The sequence below is a fragment of the Anolis carolinensis genome, chromosome 2 (assembly GCF_035594765.1).
Source record: "Anolis carolinensis isolate JA03-04 chromosome 2, rAnoCar3.1.pri, whole genome shotgun sequence".
In the NCBI taxonomy this organism is placed as follows: domain Eukaryota; kingdom Metazoa; phylum Chordata; class Lepidosauria; order Squamata; family Dactyloidae; genus Anolis; species Anolis carolinensis.
The window spans coordinates 323113496-323141101 of NC_085842.1; the positions used below are offsets into that span (position 1 = coordinate 323113496).

The 27606-nt window shown below is 42.8% G+C and overlaps 1 protein-coding gene across 2 annotated transcripts in view; it reads left to right on the forward strand.

The window, feature by feature from the left end:
* The window catches only part of fam219a (family with sequence similarity 219 member A), a 68803-nt gene extending 41323 nt beyond the window's left edge, over window positions 1-27480 (forward strand). Inside the window, exons 3-6 of one of the 2 annotated variants that reach the window (XM_008120592.3) lie at window positions 7862-7964; window positions 14923-15003; window positions 16050-16104; window positions 18964-27480. In XM_008120592.3, coding sequence (XP_008118799.1) covers window positions 7862-7964; window positions 14923-15003; window positions 16050-16104; window positions 18964-19119 — 395 coding nt within the window. In that variant the 3' untranslated portion in view covers window positions 19120-27480. Of the gene's footprint in view, window positions 1-7861; window positions 7965-14922; window positions 15004-16049; window positions 16105-18960 lie in introns of both variants that reach the window. The other variant, XM_008120591.3, reaches the window with a different exon arrangement.
* The last annotated feature ends 126 nt before the right edge of the window (window positions 27481-27606 follow it).

The window sequence follows — 27606 nt, forward strand, 5'->3', positions numbered from 1 at the left end:
CCATGCACAGGAATGGTTTCTATCATAGGCTGTGGGTGAATATAGTTTGCAAATGACTGAAGGCGCCTTTTAAGTTGTAGAATCAATGCAGTTTCAAACCATTTTAACTGCCATGGTTCAAGTCTATAACATTATGATAGTTGTAGTTCTGTAAGGTCTTTAGCCTTCTTTGCCCAAGAGAAAAAACTACAGTTCCTAGGGTTCCATAGCACTGACCCATGGCAATTAAAGTGGCATCAGACTGCAGGCATTCTGCAGTATACATGTATCTTCAGAGGAATTATAAAATACTATGCATTGTAAAAATGACCTGTGTGTGAGTGAGCATAGTTAATGATGGATATAACTTTATAGGTTTACAGTATCTTATCGACTATATTTATATATTCATAGTACAGTAGAGTCTCACTTATCCAACACTCGCTTATCCAACGTTCTGGATTATCCAACGCATTTTTGTAGTCAATTTTTTCAATATATCGTGATATTTTGGTGCTAAATTCATAAATACAGTAATTACTACATAGCATTACTGCGTATTGAACTATTTTTCTGCCAAATTTGTTGTCTAACATGATGTTTTGGTGCTTCATTTGTAAAATCATAACCTAATTTGATGTTTAATAGGCTTTTCCTTAATGCCTCCTTATTATCCAACATATTCGCTTATCCAACATTCTGCCGGCCCGTTTATGTTGGATAAGTGAGACTCGACTGTATCTCTGTAATTTTTACTCAGAAGGAAAATGTTCCACATGAAAACTTTTTTTAACATGATTGCTAATAGTATTAAAAGATACCGCATCCTGTTTGCTGGCCTTAAATTCCATCTGAAATGTTCTCATGGCATTCTCTATTTGGCACTGTTGCTGTTTTAAACGATGGCTGTTAATTCACTTTGCTCTGTAGGCTAAGTCAATATTGCTCCTTCAAGAAACTCCCTTCTGCTTGGCTCCTGGGCTTTGGCTTGGCTTCTCCAGGAGAGAGTAAACTTGTTAGGTTTTGCTTCCAGTTCCTTAAAAGGGTCACTTGCCCCAAAGGAGATGAATTTCCCTGGCAAGTCTTCCCTTTTCCCCAGGACACCTTTGCGAATCCCCTGGGCTCCCAGCCACTTTCCTCCTGCAGAGTATTCATTAGAGAAAGCGACTGGAAATTAGAGGCATGATTGCATTGCCCACAAAAGTCAGGGCCACCAGGATGAACTCTTGGGTTCATGCCTCAAGTGCTCGCCTCCAGAGACCTGGTTCCCATTGCCAATATAATGAATGGCTTGGAAGGAGGGGGTTTTTTTGCTCACAGCTTTTCTTTTATTCTCAGCCAATCCTTGGGCAAGTGCTACCTGAAAGAAGGCAATTGGACACAGCCCTTCAACTGCATTGTATTTTCAAAACTTACATGGGAAGCTTCATTTCTGAATGTTCCTTTTCTATTTGTAATGGCCTAAGAGGGTATTGATATTGTCCAGGATTGTGAAACTATTAATCCAAAATCACAATTGCAAAGGAAAATTGGGCAGTGCAGTTCCTGTCCTGGAACATCGCCCAGAGAGGAGGATCATATGATCCCAGTGGTCCTGTGGGTCAACTGGGATTGTCCATGTATTATACTGTATCTATATCAGGAAATCAAACTTCAAGTTTTAACTCCTGGCTGGAATCTAATGATGGGCTTTGACTGCAGCATATCTTCTATGAGCACAAGGGAAGTCTGCAAAGTAAATTTCTGGCAAGCTGATCATCTCCTCACTTCTAATATTCTAGGAAAATACTTTTCAGGTTACTTGAGGTAATGATTTTTCCCAGTGTGCAGGGACCAGCACTATGTGTGTTCCTATTGTATCTCTCTCATGTTGTTCTTGTATTAAAATTGCCAACAATCCACAGCCACAGCAAAAAATTCCTGCACATGCTCACCAACACTTCCCTCTACATAAATGTCCCAATGAAATCCAGGCTTTTTTTTCTGAAGCCTGAATCGTGGTTCTGTCTTTAGTCAAGGAGAGCACTGGCATGGCAGAATTTCAGTCTTGATGTTTAGCTCAGCCATATTTGAGAACCTCTCCTTACCTGCATTCTCCTTAGGACTCTTGTCGTGTTCTGGGGCTCTCCTGGTAACAAGGGCTGGGATTTATTCACACAAACATAAGATGAGCCAGGAAACGGAAAACTCAAGCCTGCAGTCTTTCAAAAGTCTGGCTAATGAAACAGTATTACAGCACACAGCCGGAGTAACACAAATCAAGGTCAAATTAATGGAGGGAGTACTACAGAGCCATGCTAGGAGCAAGAAAAGACGGTAGCCAAGTTTGCAGTCCCAAAACCAGATGCCACGTTCACTTATCAGAGTGCCTAAAATATGTCCAAAGGTACAAACCGAAATTCAAGCCTATAAATCAAGCCAGGAAGTCAGACCTGAGTTCAGAGTCAAGTTTCAGGATACAAGGCCCAAGACTGGGTCCAAAACAGGATGAAAGGAACAAGGTCAGGGTCCAGAATTCTAACCTAGTGGTAACAGCCAAGTTCCAGGACAAGAGCACAAAGGTATGACATTATCTGCTATTAGAGAGCTATCTCTTGCAGATTCCTTTTTATCCAGCGATTTCAGCTGCTGCTAATACTTCTGTATTTAATTCTATTTCAATGTTTATATGTTTTTGGTTTAAATTGTAATTTTTTAAATTTTTCACATTGTTAGCCACTTTGAGTCTCTTTCAGGAGAGAGAAAGTGTGATATTAACAATAACAATAATAATAAATAATGTACAGTTTTACACTTTCATGGGAGTCGTGTGTCCCTAGCCCCAGCAAACGTGAAGAGCTGGCTTTATTTTGTTTCGGTCTTTGCATTCAGTCGCCTTGGGTCCTATATTGGAAGAAGCATGGCAGAGAAATTAAAAAAGAGATTATTTCTGAGACTTCTTCATTGTTTGGGAGAAGAGGCCTGAAGCCGGTCTGGGATTGGCTTCCTTTGGCAGGCGAACTGAAGTGATAGCAGGCAATAAGAGCCCTGAAGAAAAATGAAGCAATGTAATTTCCCTAAATGCCAATCTATTGATCCAATTCCTCCGCTTCACACTAGAAGGAGTTTTTAATTTCTTTTCAAGAAACTTGGCCTGACTAATCAGGCGTTTGGAAAATGGCTTTCCTTTTTCCTAATAGATATCCTGCAGTGGAAATCTTCTCTTTAGGGTTGTCCTGCTCATTCATTTACGTGTCTTTGAAGGGAGGATGCAATAGCAGGCGTTTGCACTTTTGCAAGTTGTATCTGAGGACAGGAGAGGGGCTCCACAACCTCCCTCAATCTATACTTTCCATGCAGTCCAAAATCCCATTGGCTTTCCCCCTTTTTTTCTGCCTAAGTACCATACTGTACATTTTTCCATGTAGAAGTTCCTTTTGTTATTCGTGTTTCAACTACTCACAAAGGACATGTGTGTCATTGTTTTCAACCTGGCTGTACTTCTCCAAGAGAGAAGCAAAGGAGTGGATGGCTGGGGCAGACATTCAGCCTCGTTTTCCCCCCCTGTGATGTTGATTTGGAGGCAAGCAGAAAGCCTTGCATTTCCCCGAAGCCTTGTGTTGCCCTTCCTTTCACCTCCTTTTTCCTGCTGCTATCGCTGTTGGGAACAGGCTGAACAGAACAACCGTGAGACAGGATGCCCTGTTCCTCCCACCCAACCCTTTTGTTCAGGCTTACCCTTTTGAGCTACTTCTGTCATCCTCAAGCTCCAAAATCTTAAATGTGTGCGTCCATTTGTAGTGCAACTAATCCATTTTACGGTCGTGTCGTATTTACAGAATTGCAATGGTTATACAATTACGTATGGAAATGAGACGGTCATCACAATGCATGAAGCACTTTGAAACTGACAACTAAGTGCTGGGGAAAGGACAACAATGGAGTGGGACAAGGATGAAGTGAGATATCTTTTTTAAGTATTTCCATCCCAACATAGCTTACAAATAGCACCCAAGTCAAAAAAGGAGCACAATCAAAGCCCTGACAGACCGTGCACAAAGAATCTGCGAACCTCACCTCCTCCAAGGTGAACTCAACCACCTAAACTGGGCTCTACAGGCCAATGGAGACTCCACCATGGACATCAGAAGAGCTGCAAGGCCAAGAAGAAGCCATGAGAGTCAAGACAAAGATCCACCCAGAGGAAAGGTGTTCTTACCATACATCAAGGGAACTACTGACCGCATAGGCAAAGTGATGAAGAAGCACAACCTACAAACTATCTACAGACCCACAAAGAAAATCCAACAAATGCTACGGTCAGCGAAGGACAAGAGGGATCCTCTCTCTTCTGCAGGAGTCTACCGGATACCATGCAGCTGTGGACAAGTCTACATAGGGACCACCAAATGCAGCATTGGCCAAACACGAGTCAAAGAACATGAAAGGCACTGCAGACTAATTCAACCAGAGAAATCAGCCATAGCAGAGCATTTGATGAACCAGCCTGGACACAGGATACTATTTGAGAACACAAAAATGCTGGACCATTCTAACAACTATCATGTCAGACTACACAGAGAAGCCATTGAAATCCACAAGCATGTGGACAACTTCAACAGAAAGGAAGAAACCATGAAAATGAACAAAATCTGGCTACCAGTATTACAAAACTCCAAAATCAAAACAGTAGATGGGAACCAACACAATGAGGACTTGACTGAACAAAGGATACCCCCAGGCAAGGGACAAAACATTTCCAATGCTAATTAGGGTGATTAACTGAAACATTAATGCTGGCTCCCAGTGACAAAGAACTCTTGCCACACCTTGGACTCTAAACAGATATATATTCTTTCCTTTCCTTACTTAGTTTATCCATACCTCACAACCTCTGAGGATGCCTGCCATAGATGTGGATGAAACGTCAGGAGAGAATGCTTCTGGAACATGGCCACACAGCCCGAAAGACATACAACAACCCCATAGCTTACAAATAATTAAAACAATGGAATATCAAATAGGTGAAGCTGTTTCTTCAAATAAGTGGGGTTCCTTCATCTCTCTCGCCCTCTTTATTTGAGGGCTTTCAGGTTTAGTCTTAATCTTTTAGGACTCCAGGTTTTTTGCTTTCTCTGCCAAAGCGGGCTGGGGGTTTCACCAAACCACAATTGCCAGAGTCCCATAGAACTGAGCTCTGGCGGTTCCAAGTGGTGTGAAGTTGCATTAATTCTGCAGTGCAGACACACTTGTCTAGGACCTGGAAGGCAGTTATGAAGGAGCTAAAGAAGGTCCCAAAATGTGAAGATCTGTCACTGAATACTAACATTAGGATCACCTAAGCCAGTAGTTCTCAACCTATGGGTCCTCAAATGTTTTGGCCTTCAACTCCCAGAAATCCTAACAGCTGGTAAACTGTCTGGGATTTCTGGGCGTTGTAGGCTGGGGACCCACAGTTGAGAACCACTGACCTAAGCAATTGACATTGTAAATGTTTTAATGCAACTTGGAGCCTCTGGTGGCCTAGGGGATAAAAGCCTTGTGACTTGAAGGTTGGGTTGCTGACCTGAAGGCTGCCAGGTTCGAATCCCACCCAGGGAGAGCGCGGATGAGCTCCCTCTGTCAGCTCCAGCTCCATGCGGGGACATGAGAGAAGCCTCCCACAAGGATGGTAAAAACATCAAAACATCTGGGCAATGTTCCCTGGGCAATGTCCTTGCAGACGACCAATTTTCTCACTCCAGAAGCAACTCAGGTTGCTCCTGACACGAAAAAAAAAATGCAACTTGGATACCTATGCCATGGGGCTCTTTCTCTTATTCTCGGTCTAAATAGTTCTTTAACCTCTTAATGGAAATACAGTAGAGTCTCGCTTATCCAACCTTCGCTTATCCAACGTTCTGGATTATCCAACACAGTCTGGCTCCACAGCTGTTTCTCTAGGCAGCAAGGACTGAACTTTTTACAGATTTAATTTCCAACAATATTGTTACTGCAAGTTCATTTGATGCAATTCTATCTCTATTTGTAGTCAATTTGTTTGTAGCCAATGTTTTTGTAGTCAATGTTTTCAATACAATGCGATGTTTTGGTGCTAAATTCGTAAATACAGTAATTACTACATAACGTTACCGTGTAATTGAACTGCTTTTTCTGTTGATTTGTTGTAAAACATGATGTTTTGGTGCTTAATTTGTAAAATCATAATGTAGTTTGATGTTTAATTGGCTTTTCCTTAATCCCTCCTGATTATCCAACATTTTCACTTATCCAATGTTCTGCTGGCTCGTTTATGTTGGATAAGTGAGACTCTACTGTATGTGTAGATGTTATCTCTGCTTCATTCCCTTTCCTAGCATGCATCAATATTGCAGAATAAATCCGAACTGACTCCATGGCTCAGTGCTATGGGATCCTGGGAGTCATAGTTTGGAGAGGATCAGCTCTCTATAGCAGGGAAGGCCAAAGACCTTATGAAACTGCAATTCCCAGGATTGCATAGCATTGAGCCATTGCAGTCACAGTGGTGTCAGACCGCATTCATTCCACTGTGTCGGTACATCCAGAGGGGATAGTAGTATTCCTAGAAACCTTGAAACACTATTTTCACCAGAAAGTTGCTGCTGCTTTCCAAAGTCTTTCTGGAACACAGTTAGCTTCTCAGATAAGGCATACATGTCACATAGAGCTGCCTTTACAGTAAAAAAATGATTTTTTTTTTCCCCACCTGAATGATTTCATTGGACGGGTTGGGGGCTGTAACAATGGATGGCAGACGATGCAGAACCTTCAGGCCCAGTCCATCCCTGAAATGGCCAAGCACTATGTCCAGTAACTGTCAAAATGGCCACAGCAAAAGTGACCTCTCATCCAGATATATTCTGATTTTTTTAAAGTACAAGAATCAGTTCACGAATGCCATATTTTAGACGTCAGGACAGTTCTTTGTTTTTGTTCGCTCTAGAACACACTGGAACTCGTATTTGATGAACAAAACTTTCAAATGGGATGTTTCATGCAAGATTGCAAGCTTCCTTTCTTACCAAAATGTCAAAGCAAAGAACGACAAAGAAAGATTGAAGAGGGCAGTCTTCCTTTCTAGGAGCCTTTTAGAGAAAAGGACTCATGCTTTTTGATTACCTTCACTATATTATTAGGAGGGAAATGGATGTGTATAGGTAGTAGATAAGTATAGAAAATTAAAATATTTTTATTTAGAATTTAAAAAATAATAAAATTAAAAATTTTGTACAGCTGAGCAATTACTTTGATATTTTTACAGATGTTTGCAAATGTAAAAAAGTAGATTCATAACATTGCATTTTGGAAATTGCATTGCAAGTAGTAGTTCTATTCCCAAAATAGTTCACTATATATTTACACTTTATATTGTTTTATCTTTGTCTGTAAACATCAAGAATGATTTGATTTAAATCAGGCATGGGCAAACTTTGGCCCTCCGGGTGTTTTGGGCTTCAACTCCCATAATTCCTAACAGCCGTTATGTTGTTAGGAATTATGGGAGTTGAAGTCCAAAACACCCGGAGGGCTGAAGTGTGCCCATGCCTGATTTAAACAGAACCTATATGTAAAACATTTGCAAAATATGAAAAAGGTGGTGTAGAATGCACATGCCTAGTATAATGTAATTTTCATTCAAGACATTTCTAACTTGAAGACATATATATAAGTATGCTAAATCAAGTGTTTGTTTAGATTTATTTGACAAGTTTCTGTAAATTGTATTTTGTATTTCAGAATATATCATTGGGCATTGAATGTGGAATTTCATAAAATAAAAATTAAAAAAATTAAAAACCCATATAATTATTCCTCTTTGAAAGAAGAAGCAGAGTCACTAAACCTGTATTTTAACATCTTCTTTTCCTTTCCTTTTCCGCAGAGAAACAGAGGGAGTTGGCTCGGAAGGGGTCTCTGAAAAATGGCAACATGGGGAGCCCTGTCAATCAACAGCCCAAGAAGAACAACGTCATGGCCCGGACAAGGTGAGTCACTCCCAGCACCAATGAGGGGCAATCTCTCTCTTATTCATTTCTTCACGTGCAGTTTGCTCCAGTCATGATGAGAGAATAGCTGCTGGTGCAGATGTTCTGAAAAGAGAGCAGACAGATTTATGGCTGATTATCTTCATCAGAGTCTGAAAAGAAATGTAGACGGACTCTAGTGGCAACTTTTAGACCAAGGGTCATCAAACCTTTTGAAGCTGAGGGCTGCTTCAGGGTCCCTCAGACTATTTGGGGGCTGGAGTATAGTTTGAAAAAAAAAAAAAACACGAACAAATTCCTATGAACGCTGCACATATCTTATTTGTAATGCAAAAAAATTATGAAAGAACAATGCCATATTTACAGTGAAGAACAATTTTAACTAACATAAACTTACCAGGATTTCTATGGGAAGTGTGGGCCTTCTTTTGAGCTGATGAAATAGTTAAGTTCATTTGGATTGCTGTTGTGGTTGTTGTGGGCAACTCGTTTCAGACTCAGGGCAACCCTCAGTCTAAAGAAGATGATGATAATAATTACTATTATTCCAACAGAGAATTCCCCCAGGCAGGAAGCAGCCAGGCTTTGAAGCTGCAAGGCCATTCAGTGCTAATCAAGGTAGCCAATTGCAACATTCACACTTGTCTCAAACAGACAAGAATTATTTCTTCCACAGGTATATAAACCCCACTTGCCTAGTTTCCAACAGACCTCACAACCTCTAAGGATGCCTGCCATAAATGCAGGCAAAACGTCAGGAGAAAATGCTTCTGGAACATGGCCAGACAGCTCGGAAAACTCACAGCAACCTAGTGATTTTGGCCATGAAAGCTTTCGACAACAGAATAATAATAATAATAACATTAATAATAATAATAACTGCAAAAAGCCACCCTGCTGGGATATGCACGCATCATCCGAAAATACATCACACAGTCCTAGACACTTGGGAAGTGTTCGACTTGTGATTTTGTGATATGAAATCCAGCATATCTATCTTGTTTGCTGTGTCATAATAAAATAATAATAATAATAATAATTATTATTATTATTGTGCGGTTTTCTGGCATTGTATATTTTCGCCGCTTCTGTGACTGTTCATTTGGGTTTTGATGATTCCGTAGCCCACTTGTCGATGGATGTCCAGAATCAGCAGCATCCACCGCGGTCCTTTTTATCCTGGGCGACGACCGAGCCAGTATAGACTTCGTTTGGGTTTGATTCTCCATAATGCTAATGGGTTAGGTGCTCTTGGTTGTGCTCCTCAGCTGAGGCCTCTCTGGCTTGGTTGGACCTGCCGGTAGTTACACTACCGCCAGCACAGCCCTCAGTCATCATTGGAGCAGCTAAGCCCCCCCACCACGTCAAGGAAAATAAGGACTTTGGGAAAATAATAAAAACTACAACAAAAACGCTGGGTGGATAAAGGAGTTTGAAGGAAAATTCTCACAGAACAAAATGGAACAGATGGAAATAACAACTGAAATGATCAGCAAACGAGTGCAAAAAGTCAAGAACTGGACATTGCCTGGTAGTGATCAACTTCATGGATTTTGGCTCAAACATCTGATTAGTTTACATGGAAAAATGGCCCAACAATTCAATGAGATGCTGCAGAAAGGAAGTATCAGTGAATGGCTAACAACTGGAAGAACATACCTGATACAAAAGGATCCAGCAAAAGGAGCAGCACCGGGAAACTACAGGCCAATAACATGTCTGCCTACTATGTTTAAACTACTGACTGGCATCATAGCTGACAGAATTCAAGACTATCTTGAAGAAAAGAACATCTTGCCAGATGAACAGAAAGGCAACAAACGGAAAAGCAGGGGCACAAAAGACCAGTTATTGATTGACAAAATGATTCTGGAGAACTGTAAGAGCCGAAAAGCTAATCTTCACATGACGTGGATTGACTACAAAAAGGCCTTTGACTCACTCCCACACAGCTGGACCATCAAGTGCCTGGACGCCATCGGGATTAGTAAAAACATTGGCACCTTCATTGAAAACATGATGGAGCACTGGAAAACTGAACTGTTTGTTGGAAATGAAAGCTATGGACTTGTCAACATCAGGAGAGGAATTTTCCAGGGAGATTCATTGTCCCCTCTGCTTTTCATTATCGCCATGATCCCTCTGTCAACAATCTTACAAAAAACAAATCTCGGCTACCAAACATCTAAGAATTCTCACAAAATTTCACATTTGATGTACATGGATGACCTGAAGCTATATGGGAAAACGGAAACTGAAATCCAGTCTCTGACCAACACTGTCCGAATTTTTAGCACTGATATCAACATGGAGTTTGGTTTGGACAAATGTTCGACAGTGGCATTGAAGAAGGGAAAAATCATTGAAAGTGAGGGCATAAATATGCCCAATGGCCAAACAATAAAGTGTCACCAGCCAGAGGCCTATAAATATCTGGGCATACTACAGCTGGACAACATCAAGCATGAACATGTGAAAACTGTGGTCAGCAAAGAATACACACAAAGGGTCAGAAAAATTCTCAAAAGCAAGCTCAATGGAGGCAACACCATCAAGGCCATAAACACCTGGGCCATACCTGTCATAAGATATACTGCTGGCATTATAAATTGGACACAGGCGGAACTGGACAATTTGGACAAAAAAACAAGAAAACTCATGACCATCCATCATTCACTGCACTCTCGCAGTGATGTTGACCGGCTCTATCTGCCTAGAAGATCAGGGGGCAGAGGACTCTTGCAAGTAAAACAAGCAGTCAAAGAAGAAGAACATGCCCTGGCAGAATATGTCAAGCAAAGTGAAGAACCCGCTTTGATTGAAGTCAAAAATCAGAAACTCCTCAAAACACAGCAGACAAAAAACCAGTACAAGAAAACCGCACTACAAACTAGAGCTGACAGCTGGCACAACAAAACACTGCATGGAAAGTTCCTTGACAAAATTGAAGGAAAAGCTGCTAAGGAGAAGACCTGGCTCTGGCTCATGAATGGGACCCTGAAGAAGGAGACAGAAGGCCTGATCCTTGCAGCCCAGGAGCAAGCCATCAGGACAAATGCCATTAAGGCCAAGATTGAAAAATCAGCTGATGACCCAAAATGCAGACTGTGCAAGGAAACCGACGAAACCATTGATCATATCCTCAGCTGCTGTAAGAAAATCGCACAGACAGACTACAAACAGAGGCACAACCATGTGGCCCAAATGATTCGTTGGAACTTATGCCTCAAGTACCACCTCCCAGCAGCAAAGAACTGGTGGGATCACAAACCTGCAAAAGTATTGGAAAATGAGCACGCAAAGATACTGTGGGACTTCCGAATCCAGACTGACAAAGTTCTGGAACACAACACACCAGACATCACAGTTGTGGAAAAGAACAAGGTTTGGATCATTGATGTTGCCATCCCAGGTGACAGTCGCATTGACGAAAAACAACAGGAAAAACTCAGCTGCTATCAGGACCTCAAGATTGAGCTTCAAAGACTCTGGCAGAAACCAGTGCAGGTGGTCCCGGTGGTGATGGGTACACTGGGTGCCGTGCCAAAAGATCTCAGCCGGCATTTGGAAACAATAGACATTGACAAAATCACCATCTGCCAACTGCAAAAGGCCACCCTACTGGGATCTGCACACATCATCCGAAAATACATCACACAGTCCTAGACACTTGGGAAGTGTTCGACTTGTGGTTTTGCGAAACGAAATCCAGCATATCTATCTTGTTTGCTGTGCCATACAACGTCGTTGTGTTGATAATAATAATAATAATAATAATAATAATAATAATAATAATAATAATAATAGTGCTTAGGGCGGAAGATGAATAAATGACCTTGGAAGGCCACATCTGGCCCATGAGCCTTAGTGTGTGGACCCCTGGTTTAGATTATCAAAATTATTCAATAACTCAATAAACAAAATCAGTTCAGTTATTGAATTTGTAAGCTCTGTTGCTATTCCATGGAGCTTACAAATGGCGATATAAATAATGGCATTTATAATGGACAGGATGTTTCTTCAGGTCCAAGGCCTTTTCCATCCCAGTCTGCAGAAAACCTGTTTTATACTGAAACAGACTCACATGGCTCTGTCTTTGAAAACTGATTCAGAGAATGTATAATAGCAGCGGAGAACCCGTTGTCCCTCCAAATAGGAGTCAGATGTGGCGTGGCTAATCGAGTTCTAGGCTTTTGAAATACAAACACATAGCTTGCCGTAGCCATTGACTTTCTGTTGCTCCTAAGGATCGGCAGAAATCAATAGTATTAAGAAAAGGGATTGTGGCTAAACATAAGCAAAACATATGCAAAATAATCTGTTTGTTATATGTTTACCGTACTTTATATGCCGCCTTTCTCATGGAGCAAATCCCAAGGTGGCTTTCCAGAAATATTTACAATAATATTTGAAAACTATCAAAATAAATTTTAATCAGATCCACAAAAGTCAGACCTGCTTGTGTGGATTTTATTGTTAGTGTGTGAGATACGTGATAAAAACAGGAATCGTGCTTTGTCTCCTCGAGTAGAAGGTCCTACCAGGCCCAGAACAGCAAAACAAATGGCTAAACAATTAAAACAGGCATGGGCAAATTTCGGCCCTTCCTCCAGGTGTTTTGGACTTCAACTTCCACAATTCCTAACAGCCGCTTGCATTTCCCCCCTCATTTTTCTTTTCAAAACTATACTTTTGTGATATGTCTCAATATTTTTTGAAGCATTTTGTATGATTTTTGAGCTCTTCTTGGATTCATACTAATCTCAGTTTTCAGTTTCAAAAATGTAAAGAGAGTGCAGTGTTGCACTACTGAAGAAACTATCAATTGGTTCAAAAGGGGATTAAAATGCTGCGGAGTCGGCTCCCAAACACTATAATTGAGTAGTAATTATGATTTCTATCAAGTCATTAATGAAAAAATAATTAATCTCAGGGAAATGTAATAGCCCCATTGCATGTTTCATAAATGCAGTGCACTGTGCCTTTGTTAAAGTGAGTAAGAGCTTTAGTCAGACCTCTGACAAAGATGGAGAATAAGCCCAAGGAGGATAAAGGTCCAGCTTGCTTTTGGAGATTGATGTTCATATGAGCAAATCATAATAACTCTCCCATCCAGCTCCTGCTGCTCCAACTGTTCAGTATCTCCATTATGGGGCAGTTTCTGTTTACTTTTTTTTTGAAAATAATTGTTATTAAAAGATAGAAAAACATGATATAGCAATGATGAAATAAGCCATCAAATTGTAAAGTTCTATAGTAGACTCACAGCTAACTGGCTTCCATGGGGAACTGAGAGTTACTATTAAAAATAGAGCAAACTAATACTATGCCCCATACTATAAAACGGAAAGGTTTCCCCTTGAAATTATGTCTAATCGTGTCCGACTCTAAGGTGTGGTGCTCATCTCCATTTCTAAGCCAAAGATCCGGTGTTGTCCGTAGACACCCATGTGGCCAGCATGACTATCTTCTTGGATAAGTGGTACCTATTGATCTACTGACATTTACATGTTTTCGAACGGCTAGGTTGGCAGAAGCTGGGGCTAACAGCAGGAGCTCACCCCGCTCCCCGGATTTGAATCAGTGATCTTTCGGTCTGCAAGTTCAGCAGCTCAGTGGTTTAACCTGCTGCGCCCACCGGGGCTCAGCCTCATACTATACCATACCATAAATACAGTAATTAAAAGGAGCCTCCGGTGGCCAAGGGGATAAAAGCCTCATGACTTGAAGGTTGGGTTGCTGATCTGAAGGCTGCCAGGTTCGAATCCCACCCGGGGAGAGTGCAGATGAGCTCCCTCTATCAGCTCCAGCTCCATGCGGGGACATGAGAGAAGCCTCCCACAAGAATGGTAAAACATCAAAAACATCTGGGCATCTCCTGGGCAATGTCCTTGCAGACAGCCAATTCTCTCACTCCTGAAGCAACTCCAGATGCTCCTGACACAAAAAAAAGTAATTTAAAGGAAATTAAGACAAATCAAAACAAACAATATAACATTTCTGCTCAAATTGATTTTATTTACATGTTTTAATTAAAGTATTATTTCTTTGAATTTTTGCCAGTTGCCTGAGATCCAGTTAACTGGGAGTCTACTGTGTGTGTGTGTGTGTGTGTGTGTTTTAAAACACTACACATTTATAACATTCTCGTTACCATCACTACTACTACACTGCAGCTAATTACCTATTGCAAATAGCAAAATGGGAACATAAAACCAAGACAAACAAGTGCACACAAATATGCACAAGAACAAAACTGTCTAATGAACAAAAAAGCTAATCTACGCATCTCTCCCTCCCTGTGTGATGGTTATTTTTTTGCTAATTAATTTCCACCCTTCCAATGATATTATGTAGTCATACCTCTACATTTAATAGCGTTATACTAATTCATAAATTCCACAATTGACAAGTGCCCTGAAATGGCAATTTCCGTTTTTGAAGTTTTGCCAAAACAGAACCACAGATAATGCAACAATAGTCGCCTAAGCGGGATATTAGTCTGCTGCATTGTTTTGCACTGCATATTCCATCTGTGCCTTTTAAAAAACCTAGGAAATTCATAGGGTTGGCACAAGTCGACAGGCAACTTCAACGCAAATATATACAGGGAAGCCTTTGAAGATTAGCCCCACTGTCCTTGGGAATGAATGGAATAGTATATGTTGCTGCTCACCCGTATGGTCTGAATGCTGTGTGGTTGCCAGATTAATGGGCATCTAAGCCATATTTGCCATGTATTTGTCGAGTTTTTATGCAGCTTGGTGTCCTCCAAATCAAAAACATACCTGCACTTTCTCACAGCACTTCTGCCGATTGTCCTAAAAAGCATCCAAACATTATTTAGGTCTTTTGTTATTTTTAAATCAAAGGGAATTGTTTGCTACTTCTTGATTCCTTGCTTGCTTAATGTGTGCTTTCGACATGATCTGTGTAACACTGTTTTCTTTCCTTTCAGGCTGGTTGTCCCTAACAAAGGCTATTCCTCGTTAGATCAAAGTCCTGACGAAAAGCCATTGGTAGCACTGGATACAGACAGGTATAGACTCATACGCTGAGGACGTGATCTGTCTCTTTCTGTGGTAAAATACAGTGGTTACTTTGCACATTTCCTAGGAATCTTTTCCTGTATCTCACTGCACTGTGGCCAAATAAGATTTGATAAGCAGCAGAACCTATGGATATGGCAGTCTATATCTGTAGATATCTCCGATCTGTTGACGGCCTTTTTTGCACATCCGCACGGAGCGCCCTTTTACCTTTCCACTGAGGCAGTACCTATTGATCTACTCGCATTGCATATCGAACTGCTAAGTTTTCAGAAGCTAGGGCTGACAGTCAGGGGCTCACCCCGACTTGCTACTTTGAATTGCCAACCATCCGATCGACCGATTTCTAGTGGTTTAAACACTGTGCTACCACAGCCCTTTGTTTCTTTCCAAGTACAGTAGAGTCTCACTTAACCAACATAAACGGGCCGGCAGAATGTTGGATAAGCGAATATGTTGGATAATAAGGAGGGATTAAGGAAAAGCCTATTAAACATCAAATTAGGTTATGATTTTACAAATTAAGCACCAAAACATCATGTTATAAAACAAATTTGACAGAAAAAATAGTTCAGTATGCAGTAATGCTATACAGTAATTACTGTGTTTACGAATTTAGCACAAAAATATCACGATGTATTGAAAACATCGACTACAGAAATGCATTGGATAATCCAGAACATTGGATAAGCGAATGTTGGATAAGTGAGACTCTACTGTATTCAAATGCCAGACTCCATTTTTTAGCGAACTTCATTATTTCCTCCCCAGATACCATTAGATAGCTTGACCATTTGAATAAAGTCTAATTACATTTCCCCCCAGTCCTTTTTAGATAATTATTTTTCGCCTTTCCAAATTTTTGCTATTGTCAGTCTGGCTGCAACAAAGCTATATTGAGAAATTTCCTCATCCATCCCCTTTGCCAACTCTCTCCCTAAATATTTCTAACAGGCACATTCCTGGATTTTTCTTAACTTTATTAGTAATCATTTTGTTGGACTGGCTCTTCACGCTGCTTTCTCTCCTTCTGCAGTGATGATGACTTTGACATGTCCAGATATTCTTCCTCGGGATACTCTTCAGCTGAGGTGAGTTCTGGTCCCATCAACCTGTTGGTATAAATCTTTTCCATTGCCTAAAGGGAAAGGGTTTAAGCCAGGCCTGGGCCAACCTTGGCCATCCCTCCAGGTGTTTTGGACTTCAACTGCCACAATTCCTAACAGCCGGTAGGCTGTTAGGAATTGTGGGAGTTGGAGTCCAAAACATCTGGAGGCCCAAAGTTTTCCCATGCTTGGACCACTATATTTCTTCAATTCCAATACTAATTTTTCCCCATATAAACATCTCTAAAATTGAGTGCGTCTTAGAAACTCCCAGTGTACCTTATGTATTTTTGTTGGCAGTGGTGTTTTGGAAATTAGAGTGCATATTACAATGGATAGCATCTTACAATTGAAGAAATATAATACTGTATTTATTCGAATGTGATACTCACCTTTTTTGATTTAATCACCTTGCCAAAATTAAGGTGCACATTAGATTTGCGTATTACAGTCATCTTAGTGTTAAGCCAAAGCAAATGAGAAGCTGCTTTGGGAGCTGCATCTGGAGTTCCTATTTGAGGGATGTCACCTGTAATTTCATTGTCACTGATAATAGAATCATAGAATAATAGAGTGGGAAGAGACCACATGGGCCATTTAGTCCAAGTCTCTGCCATGCAGGAAAAGCACAATCAAAGCACCCCCAACAGATGGCCATCCAGGAAGGAGCTTCCACTGGACTCTGAGGCAGTGAGTTCCACTGCTGAATAGCTCTTACAGTCAGGATTGCTATATGATCCTGGGCTTTGTAGTTTGGTCAGACATCCACACTCTTTGGCAGAGAAGGCTCAAGGTCTTGTCAAACTACAGCCCCAGTGACCCTATAGCAATGAACCAAGGCAGTTAAAGTGAATTCATTCTATTTTATTTATTTATTTATTTGCAGTATTTATATTCCTCCCTCCTCACCCCGAAGGGTGACTCAGGGCGGATTACAATGAACACATATATGGCAAACATTCAGTGCCAACAGACAAACAACATATATAACTCAAAACGCAGATGTCTATAATCTACAGTGAAACGTAAAAAGGACATATATAGACAGACACAGAGGCATTTAACTTTTTTTCCAGCTTCATGATTCCGGCCACAGGGGGAGCTGTTGCTTCACTGTCCACTAGTGGCTGTACTTCCTCATTCCTTTCCTCGTATTTTGCTGGCAGTTTTATGATGTTGTAAATTAGCTAAATTAGTTACATTAGCCTCCTGCATAAAGCGTACCTACATTTCCCTACTTGACAGATGCCTGTCTTTCGGGGCTGCATAGGTCAACAGCAAGCCGGGCTATTTAATGGTCGGGGGCTTAACCCGACCTGGGCTTCGAACTCATGACCTCTCGGTCAGTAGTGATTTATTGCAGCTGGTTACTAGCCAGCTGCGCCACAGCCCGGCCCATGGCAGAGGTGCATCCCAAGGTTTTCTTTCCATTACTGGAAGCTTTGGTGTTCTTAAGAAGAAATTCTAAGCAGGCAGCAACTGTAATGGCCATATTGCAATGAGTGCACTTTTTGCTGCTTCGCATGACATTCACCGGCACATTGGATGGCGCATTATACTCAAGTTAATACGGGTAGTATTGAAATGTCGTTTCCCGGTAATGGTCACCTCTTAACATATTGACTGGATCTTATTGGGAATCTGTAATTTGTTAAGCAGACGAACCCAACAGGCGATTCTCCCCAATGCTTCCACTTCATCCTGGAAAGAAGTCACGAGTGGGGTGCCATCAGCAGGGTTCCGTCCTGGGCCCGGTTCTATTCAACATCTTTATTAATGACTTAGATGAAGGGCTAGAAGGCAGGATCATCAAGTCTGCATACTGGACCAAATGGGGAGGGAGAGCCAAGGCTCCAGAAGACAGGAGCAAAATCCAAAATGATCTTCACTAATTAGAGAGATGATTGCCCAGAACAAACAAATACAAGATTCTCCACTTAGGCAGAAAAAAGGAAATGCAAAGAGACAGAATGGGAGACTATGCCTGGCTCCACAGCAGGATGTGTGGAAAAGATCTGTGAGTCCTCAGGGGGAGGAAGGGTAACATGAGCCAACAGTGTCATGGCCTGCATCAATAGGAGTCTAGTGTCTAGATCAAGGGAAGTCATGCTCCCCCTCTACTCTATACTGTCTTGGTCAGATCATACCTGGAATCACACTGTGCCCGATTCTGGGGACCGCATTTGAAGGGAGATGTTGACTTTCAGTTGGAATGTGTCCAGAGGAGGGCGACTAAAATGATTAAGGGTCTGGAGAACAAGCCCTATGAGGAGCGGCTTAAAGAGCTGGGCATGTTTAGCCTGCAGAAGAGAAGGCTGAGAGGAGACATGATGAGGGCCATGGATCAAGATGTAAGGGGAAGTCATGGGGAAGAGGGACAAGCGACAGGAAAGGAGATTTCACCTGAACATGACGAAGAACTTCCTCACTGTAAGAGCTGTTCAGCAGTGGAACTCTCTGCCCCGGAGTGTGGTGGAGGCTCCTCCTTTGAAGGCTTTTAAACAGAGGCTGGGTGGCCATCTGTCAGGGGTGCTTTGAATGTGATTTTCCTGCTCCTTGGCAGAGGGTTGGACTGGAAGGCCCACCAGGTCTCTTCCAACTCTAGGATTCTAGGATTCTATTAAATATTTTCTTGGGTTTCAGGGTTTTGAAAATTGAGATGCACATTAGATTTGATGGCACATTAGACACAAGTAAATATGGCTAGTATTGAAATGTCGTTTCCCTGTAATTGTGACCTCTTAACATATTGACGGGATCGTATTGGGCATATTTGTGTTGGGGAAGGGGCTGGTGTCGGGAGAGGCTCCATTGTGTGACTTGTCCATTCTGCGCCTGCAGCAGATCAACCAGGACTTGAACATCCAGCTGCTCAAGGACGGCTACCGGTTAGACGAGATCCCGGACGACGAGGACCTGGACCTCATCCCCCCGAAGTCGGTGAACCCCACCTGCATGTGCTGCCAAGCCACCTCCTCCACCGCCTGCCACATCCAGTAATGAAGCGAGGGAGGCCTGGCAAGGGGCGACGATCAGTGCTTTCCACGATAACTGTAAAACTTAACAGCCATTGCTTCCTCCTATGGTAGGACGTGCACCTCTTTGTGTTCATGGAGCCAGGAGAAACCAAAAACAAACAAACAAAATATTCCTTTTATGATCCTCTTTCTCATTTTTCTTTTAATTTTCAAAAGTGAGCCGTGAGGTGCCCGGTGTGGCTTCGTGGCCAAGAGCGTCCATTCGGCCCCCTTGAGCCTGAGCCTGGCTTCCAAGCCTCCCGTATGGGATTTGGGGCAGGGCGAGGGGCAGGTGAGCCCCTCTAGGTATCCCTTCCTGCCACTGTTCATTCCACCTGCAGCCAGGTGCCCAGGCAGGGGATGATGGGATGGCATTCACTTTGACATGGGTGGGAGGAGTGGGAATGAATGGAGGATCGTTGATGAAGTCCAGTTGGGTTTTGACATTTTTCTAAACGACAGTGGTATTTGCAGCATGCTTCCAAATAAGTAACACTAACCATAGTAAAAAACGCAGCACAACACAGACTAGTCAGAGTATACTATACGTTTCGTTCTTATTGGTCTTGCTTTATGTTTGCAGTAGAGAGTTTCAGTGCAATGAACAGTCGTGTAGTCCAGGCATGGGCAAACCTCAGCCCTCCCTCCAGGTGTTTTGGACTTCAACTCCCACAATTCTGTTACGAATTGTGGGAGCTGAAGTCCAAAACACCTGGTCAGAGGGTCGAAGTTTGCCCATTCCTGTCCTAACCTGTTGTTATGTAGGTCAGCCTTAGACCGACATATAACTACTCCCTAGGTTTTGTGAAGCAGATTAAGATATGAGGCCTCTGTCCCACCTCTTATCCAGGAATAGCAGAACTAATACATTTTTAAAAGTTACCCCATTGACGTTTGAAAGTCAGTTCCCTCGGGGTGCATTACTCTGTATAGCTAGGTATTAAGGGCTTCTGTCCCTCTCTGGCAGGGAGAGAAACCCGTCCACGACTGAACCCTTCATTTCCTAAACTCCAGCCGGAGAGAAATGATCGTATCAGAAACAAAACCAAGGCCTAGGAGGACTGAACTTGGGGAGAAACATCTTAATCCCTTTTAAAGAGCGTCTACCTAGAGATTAACTAATCAATATCTAATTTTCACAAATGGTTTATGGTTGTTGACCCACACAACAATCCCAGCTCTTTTAGCTTTGCACTGCTTAACTTTTCCCTCCCTCCCCTTCTTTTGTGTTTTATCTTCTCCCAGGCGTCTGGGTTGGGAAAGGAGTATGCTTTGAATTGATCAGTCTGCATTGAAGAGGTGGAATTATTCAGGCACTTTCTAGTTTAGCTGCAGGCTCTCCTTCCTGGTGTGTGCTTTCCACAAATACCACGGAAAGTGTAGCTTTTGCTCCTCTCCATCTTCACTAAAGTCCTTGGCGGGGGCAGTTTTAAGGAGGTCAGTGCAGAGGCATAAAATGGGGAAAATCTTTTAGCTACTCCTTGCTTTGTGTCTGTATGCTTCTGAGAAAAGGACAGATATCAGTTTGGAGACAATGACATCTTGTGGGGTTGCCATCTGAAAGCTGGATGTAGTAACAAATCTACAGAAAATGTCACAACCATGTATTGCAGACATTTCACACATTACAGGGGCCAACCTGGGTTTTGCCATAGTGCATATTAAAAGAAGATACAGTCCATCGTACCTCCCTGATAAACATGTCTATGGGAATCACACATTTGCAAGCATGCATTGCTGTTATTTGCATGCACTTTTAGCATTGTAGGTGGATTTGTAAAATATCTTAGGTACGTGCCTGAGAAAGGGAGTGCATTGAATGGCTTTCATATAGAATATGAAGCACTGGTGAATAGGTCATTTAGGAAAACAGTTGAGAAGGGCTCTTCGTTTTTCCTCCTTACTAAGCCCCACATGTGGGTTCCAAGCCACCCCTTTCTTAGTGCCACACACATGGCTAGTGCAGAAGCATTTGGCAGCTCTGCAAGTCTGTGATGCTCATGGAGTTGGAAGGAAGGAAGGGAGCAATGAGATGAGGAGGCTTCCGTTGCATAGAAGAGACCTGGAATAATAAGAACTGGTTGCCCCAGGAAGTTCTGTTCTGCAAGAAAGTTCCATGTTCCCAGAAGATAATGTCCCTCACAAGGAGGTGTTATTCCAGAAAAAAGGCTTTTGACCATCTCTGGGTGGATGGACGGACCCAGAGCCCATCCAGGCCTCTTCAGCTTGCAAGCGAAAAACGTAGCTGCTGCAAATGTACGCTTAGCCCACAAGCTTCTATGAGTCTTTATTTAGCCTTGATGGCAAACATTTATGAACTTGAATATTAGCTTTGCATTTCTGCTGCTTCTGGGATAAAATTGGGGTTATGTGGCAGCTCCCACGTCACTTTAGAGTCAGTGTTCCACTTCTCAGCTATCTTGTTCTTTCCTTCCACTGAACAGGTGCGGAAGAGCAAGCTTCCACAGGCACGGACCCTCCTGCCACTCTGTGCATGAGGTCTTGTTCATCGCACCTGATAGAAGGACAAGTTGTTCATGCTTTATCAGGGGCCCTGTTCTGCATGCAGGTAGGACTCTGGATCCTCCTTCCAGGCCAGCCGTGGGCAAACTTCAGCCCTCCTCCAGGTGTTTTGGACTTCAGCTCCCACAATTTGAGTCTCTTTTTTACAGAAATAAAGCAGGATAAAGTTCTGATCCCTGAGGCATGACATCCTGTCTGACAGAGGCAGAAAGCAAGTAAACAGAGAGCTTTGCGAGATGGATAGTCCTGGCTGTCTTGGCTGGGCAAGAAGTTAGGAAGGGCAGGGAGAAAGAGTGGCTGCCATAGTTCCAGGTAGGAAGAACTGGTAACAAGAAGCATGGACCCAATCACATGTATTATGGTATATGTACTGGTGCTCATGTCCTTGTTTCTCCTCTTCTTCAGACAGAAAACTTTTCCTGTAATTGGAAAGCGGGAGGGAAAGGAAGGCGGATTGGATATCTTCATCATAAGACCGTGGAAACAGTCATGTGGGAGCACGCAGGGAAGAGCTAGCTTTCAGTGTGCCATTTACATTTAGCTACCCAGCCTGCATTTGTAAAGGCAAAGGGAGAAACAATCCCTCCAGTGGTTGCATGGCCAACATATCTTTTGCTGTTGTTGCTGATTCTTCGTCATGGCACATCAAGGCTTGCTGCAGGTTTGCTTCCTGCTTGGAATTGCGTTAGGAGTCCATAACTCATTCAGATTTGGGAAAAATGTCAAAGCAGCTTCCAGCAGGGAAGGATTCTGCAGCATCCTCGCATTGAGAATTCCTGGCAGATGGTTGGCTGTTTGAAAGGTTTTTCTATTTCTGCCGTGACTTAGGCAGGCTAGATATATCTCATGAGCTGTCAGAAAAGTCATTACATCCTGGTCCTGATGGAACCTTAATCTGTCACAACACCATGCCCCAGTAAACATGGAAAGTGACTGCAGGGAGCCATTCCTCTTTTGCTTTTCCCATTCTCCCTCTTGAGTGGCTTTTGGGTCTAGCTTTCCAGGTTTGGTGCTGTGGTGGAGTGAGGACTGTGGCTTTTCTAGGGCTGCCTTCAAGGAGGGACGGTGCCTCACCGTGCAGTTTGCATCTTCCTTTGCAACAGTTTCCATAGTGAGTTTATTAACAGTTTGCTATAGCCTGACATCCAGGAAGAAGAGCATGATCATACTTCTTAATAACATTCACGCAGGCCACAGGAGAGAGGAAATATTCTGAGTGATTAAAGGAAGCTTTGTTTCTCTTGTGTTGTCGAAGGCTTTCATGGCCGGGATCACAGGGTTGTTGTATGTCTTTCGGGCTGTGTGACCATGTTCCAAAAGTATTCTCTCCTCATGTTTCACCCACATCTATGGTAGCCTCTGAGGATGCCTGCCATAGATGTGGCGAAACATCAGGAGAGAATACTTCTGGAACATGGCCACACAGCCCGAAAGACATACAACAACCCTTTGTTTCTCTTGTTGTTTGTCCAAATATTTGTTGTCTTCATTCCCATCTTTAAGGTTCTGATAGACTTTATTATAAACCGATTTTTGGTAGAGTACATCAGGACGTCTTTTGGTCCTTAGCTCTCTTATGAAGAAGCCCTGTGGTGACTTCATCAGTGTGCCCAATTCTTGAAATGCAAATGAGTTTTTCTTTAAGTATTTCCATCCTCTTGGGATGTGTTCCCTGTAATTAGCTGTTTGGACTGCATGAAAGGGGCTTAGCCCTTTGACATGAGACTAGAACAGACATGGTCAAACTTTGGTCCTCCCTCCAGGTGTTTTGGACTTCAACTCCCACTTCATTGGATGTGTTGCAATAGCAGATTCCCAGATTAGTTCAGTATTTGCACCTTATTTTATTTATTTTTGGTCATTTAATATTTAATGTTTATTTTACTTAAGTGATATTTGTCTTTACTGTTCTAATTTAGCACAAATCCTATGTAAAAAAAATCATACTACGTATTTTTGACATTATTATTGAAATCTGAAATATATACAGAAAGTACTTACTTCAGTTGTGGGAGTTGAAGTCCACTGCCTGGCATATAGTTCGTGGCCCTTTTGGAGGCACCTTGTGGAAGAAAGAGCCACGTGCTTTCTATTGGCTTCCATTCTGCTGCTCCTGTGGCCCTGCTGTTTGTAGCCAGAGGCAAGTAGTGACAGGTATCATTGGCTGAATGCTGCAGAGAGGTTAAACAGTGCAGAAGCAATTCCCAGTAGCTATGTGCACAGCATTCCATCAGCAGCTGTTGGCTCTTGAGCTGTGAATCTGAAAACTCTTGAAGCTGTCAAGAAGAGCACAGCAGGACCTTCCTTCCCTTCCTGTACAAGAAGGAAACTTAATTTCCTTGGTTTCCTGGCATATTCTAATCAATAGGGATCTGGCCTCTTTTTCAGGGTCTAAGTCACCTTGGAGAGAATGCTGGGATTGGCACCTTCCTTAGAAGAGAAGTCATGGGGATCAATAACCGTGCCAGTTCAGTCCGGCTTGGCAATCCATAAAAAAAATGCAAGTTGCTCTTTCTGCACACGGTGAAAGGCACAGAGCTTGGGAACATTGCATTTTTACATTCTGAGAAGGTAGGGGACCTCTTGCCTTCATCTTTCCCAGTGCTGTCCAGCGTGTAAACCTTTGCTTATGGACTGAGGCAGAGACCTATTCCCCCTACGACATAAGAGGCCATCGTGCCAAAGATCAGACATCTGCTTTCCCCAAACAATTCTCAACACAAGTTCAGTGAAGTTGTGGGCAAAGAGATGCACCAAGCAGTAGCCAAGGCATACTTTAGCTGTGGAGATCTGTGTCCAGTGGCTAGTTCTAGTAGGATCATAAAGCTTGTTAAATGGCACACATTAATCATTCACATCTTGAAGTTAATTGTGAACGTTGTCTCCCTGCCCTTGTGCCCCTGCTAGGAATAAAGGAGTCTCTCTGTGCTGTATTGAAATGTCCCAGTTGGCCCCTTCCTCGTTCCCACCCCATTGGTAAACAAGGCCTGTTCAAAACCTACTCCACACCCACCTGCTCCAAAAAACAGTTAGCCTATCTTTCCCCAAAGACAGGCATGGGCAAACTTCGGACCATGCTTGCCCAATGAGGTGCCAAGGAAAGGGAGTTGTACGATGTGTGTGGGGACTGAGCGTGCATGGTTCCATCTGTGCCACGAAAACTGTAAGCCTGGGCAAGAGCCTAGACACATGCACGTTTGTTTTCTGTCTGGGACAGAGCCGTCTCAACATGTGGGAGATACGATGAGTCATGACAATTGGCCCACCCTCCAGGCACTTCGCCCTCCTTTGAATAATTTTCCTCTGTTCAGATGTAACCAGGAGCCATCTTCCTCTCTGAACTCTCTCAAGGGCGAGCATGGGATCCTTGTAGAAGTCCTGGCCTCGTTGCCCATCAGGCGACACGCACCTTATTTATTGCCAACAACGGCTTCATAAGATCAAGCCCACCTTTTAAAAATACTATCGTTATTAACTTTTTGCACACACTGCAGTGCAGCTATTAGGGGAAGGAAGTGATGGGGAAAGAAACCATCGCCACCGGGTTTCCTTTCCTCATAACCGGCCAGTAGGAAGCAGCTGTTTTTATTATTATTATTCAATTTTGGAAGGGGAAATAACCTTTTTATTTGTTTGCACTATCTATTGAACTGTCTCTCCTCTTCCCGCTGTCAGGCAAAGTTACCAGGGCTGCAGAGATGCGACAGACCTTTCCTTTGTGCCAGAAATGTGTGCCATGATGGAGAGAGATACACCCGCTTGCAGAGCAAGTGATTTCTTCTGGGAAAGATTATTTAGAAGGGGTGGCTTTGTTGGGCATTTGCCCTCCCCAATGGAAACAATGGCTGAAATCAGTTGGGTTCAGCAGAATGATTTGCCTCTGCTCCCTGCATCCCTCACAGTGGCCACTGCAGCTGCCCCTTAAAAGCAATGGAGAAGAGTGAGGGAAGGAGGCCGTTCAGAGGAGAAGATTCGGGTGGTCTGAGCTCATGGTATCAGGGGGAAGAAGCAAGTGCATCCCAAATCGGAGTGCATGGTACTTTTCCTTCTCGTCTGAACAAAGTCCAGCCCCTTCCTCCCCCTTAGAATTGCATTCTTCCTTCCTATTGATCAAGAGCAGCAACCAGAGCCTCTCTTGGTGTTGATCACTTTGGAGGCGCAGTGCAAGAGAACAGCCTCTGACCCAGTCCAGAAAGAGACACACGCACAGGTAGACCAGAGATAGGTTGAGTCTCCCTTATCTGAAATTTTTGAGACCTGATTTTTGGAGGGATTTTGGAATGCCTGTATTTGCTTATACTATCTTTCTCTAAAAACGGGGTGCACCTTAGAATTGCAAAGAATGGCACACTTTGCAAGTGGCACTCCACATTTTTTTTAAACACGTAAACCCTGCCTCAGAATGTGACCGTTCTCACTCCATCTGCCCTCTCATTGAATAAAGTGGCGCATTATAGTGGAGCTCAGTCACTCACAACTATTGGCAGCAAGTCCTGGTTGTATCTTTGATCCCTCATGGCACACCCGAGATTACACTACAAAGCCACATTGAAATGAAAGGTTGTTGCAAATGGAGAAGAACAAGGGAATAGACCTGCAAGTCAGTGTTTTATTTCTTCTTAGAATCAAAGCAATTTATTTTGTTGGTGGTACTGAAATGAGTGTGTGTCTTACAAGTGATGACATCCTAGAATTGAAGAATTGAAGAATTGTACACAGTGAATGATGGACTGGGAAGAAAGGGGGCTAGTTGCACATCCAGCGTCGGCTGAATGTTTTCTCAAGGAGCCCAGGCAGAGACTGAGAAGGGGAAGCGGGAAATAGTTAAGTTACACTATAAAATGAAGGCATTCCAGGCCTTTCTATGATTGTTGGCACACCTTCTGCTCTTTGAGAAAAGGAACTGGGAAGAGAGGGGAAATCTTTTCTAATCTTGCCTGGGCAGTGCCCAATGGAGTTGATGCATCTTTGCAACTGCATCTGGGACGTCTGCCTTTTCAAAGGTCATTGCGTGAAGGAATTCCCTCCCCTCTTTTCTCTATCGGGGCTCCTTGAAGGAAAGCTCAGCCGATGCTGGATGTGGGACTAGCCCCCTTTCCCTAAAGGCTGAAAAACGAAAGGTTTCCAGGTTTGGGATATTTGGAATTTCCCAATGAGGGAGACTCAACCTTCTTCTACCCAATGTCCTTTTCAATGCTCTCTTATTTGGGGTCTCTCTCTCAATGTTGGATTTCTCTGGGGCTGGAAGAGAGACTGTTGGGAAAAGGCTCCCAAGCAAAGCCAGAGCCTGTTCAGAAGGTGAGCCATGTTTCAAATTCCACAATCAAATGGGAGGCAGTGTCAGCCTCGGCTCCCTCCTAATTGGCCATTTGGGGTTTGGAAAGCTTGGCCCATTGTCTCGGCTTAAGAGACCTTTCAGGGGCGCCTGTTGTGCCACTGCCCCTCGAACCTTGCCCCACAAAGGCAGATCCGGGGACCCCCTTGGTTTGCGCCGCTCCTCCTCGCAAGTCAGCCTCCATCTCCTCGCAAATGTCCGTCTTCTTTTGCTTTCCTGATTCAGACGATGTAGCACAGTCCTTCTTTTCCCCATCATGTAGAATACTGCCTTAAACAGATCTGTTCGGTTGTGTTTTCTCTCTCTCTCTTTTTTAATTTGCCATCAGGTTTATGTATTAATTAATTTATTTTTTTGAAATGTGGTTTTTGGAAAATCATGATACATGTATAATATTTTTTTAACGTTTCCATTGCAGTATTTATCATTGTTACTGGTTGTGTGTAGTGTAACAGAATTAATATTAAAAAAGAAGCATACATATGACACACCTGCCTCGGGAGCCTTTGTCGCCTGTTCTTTAACTGGAGGAGGAAAAGGAGAGCCTTTTAAAAATGATTATCATACCAAATAATCATTAGAGGTCAATCATCAAAGATTGAAAGATATTGC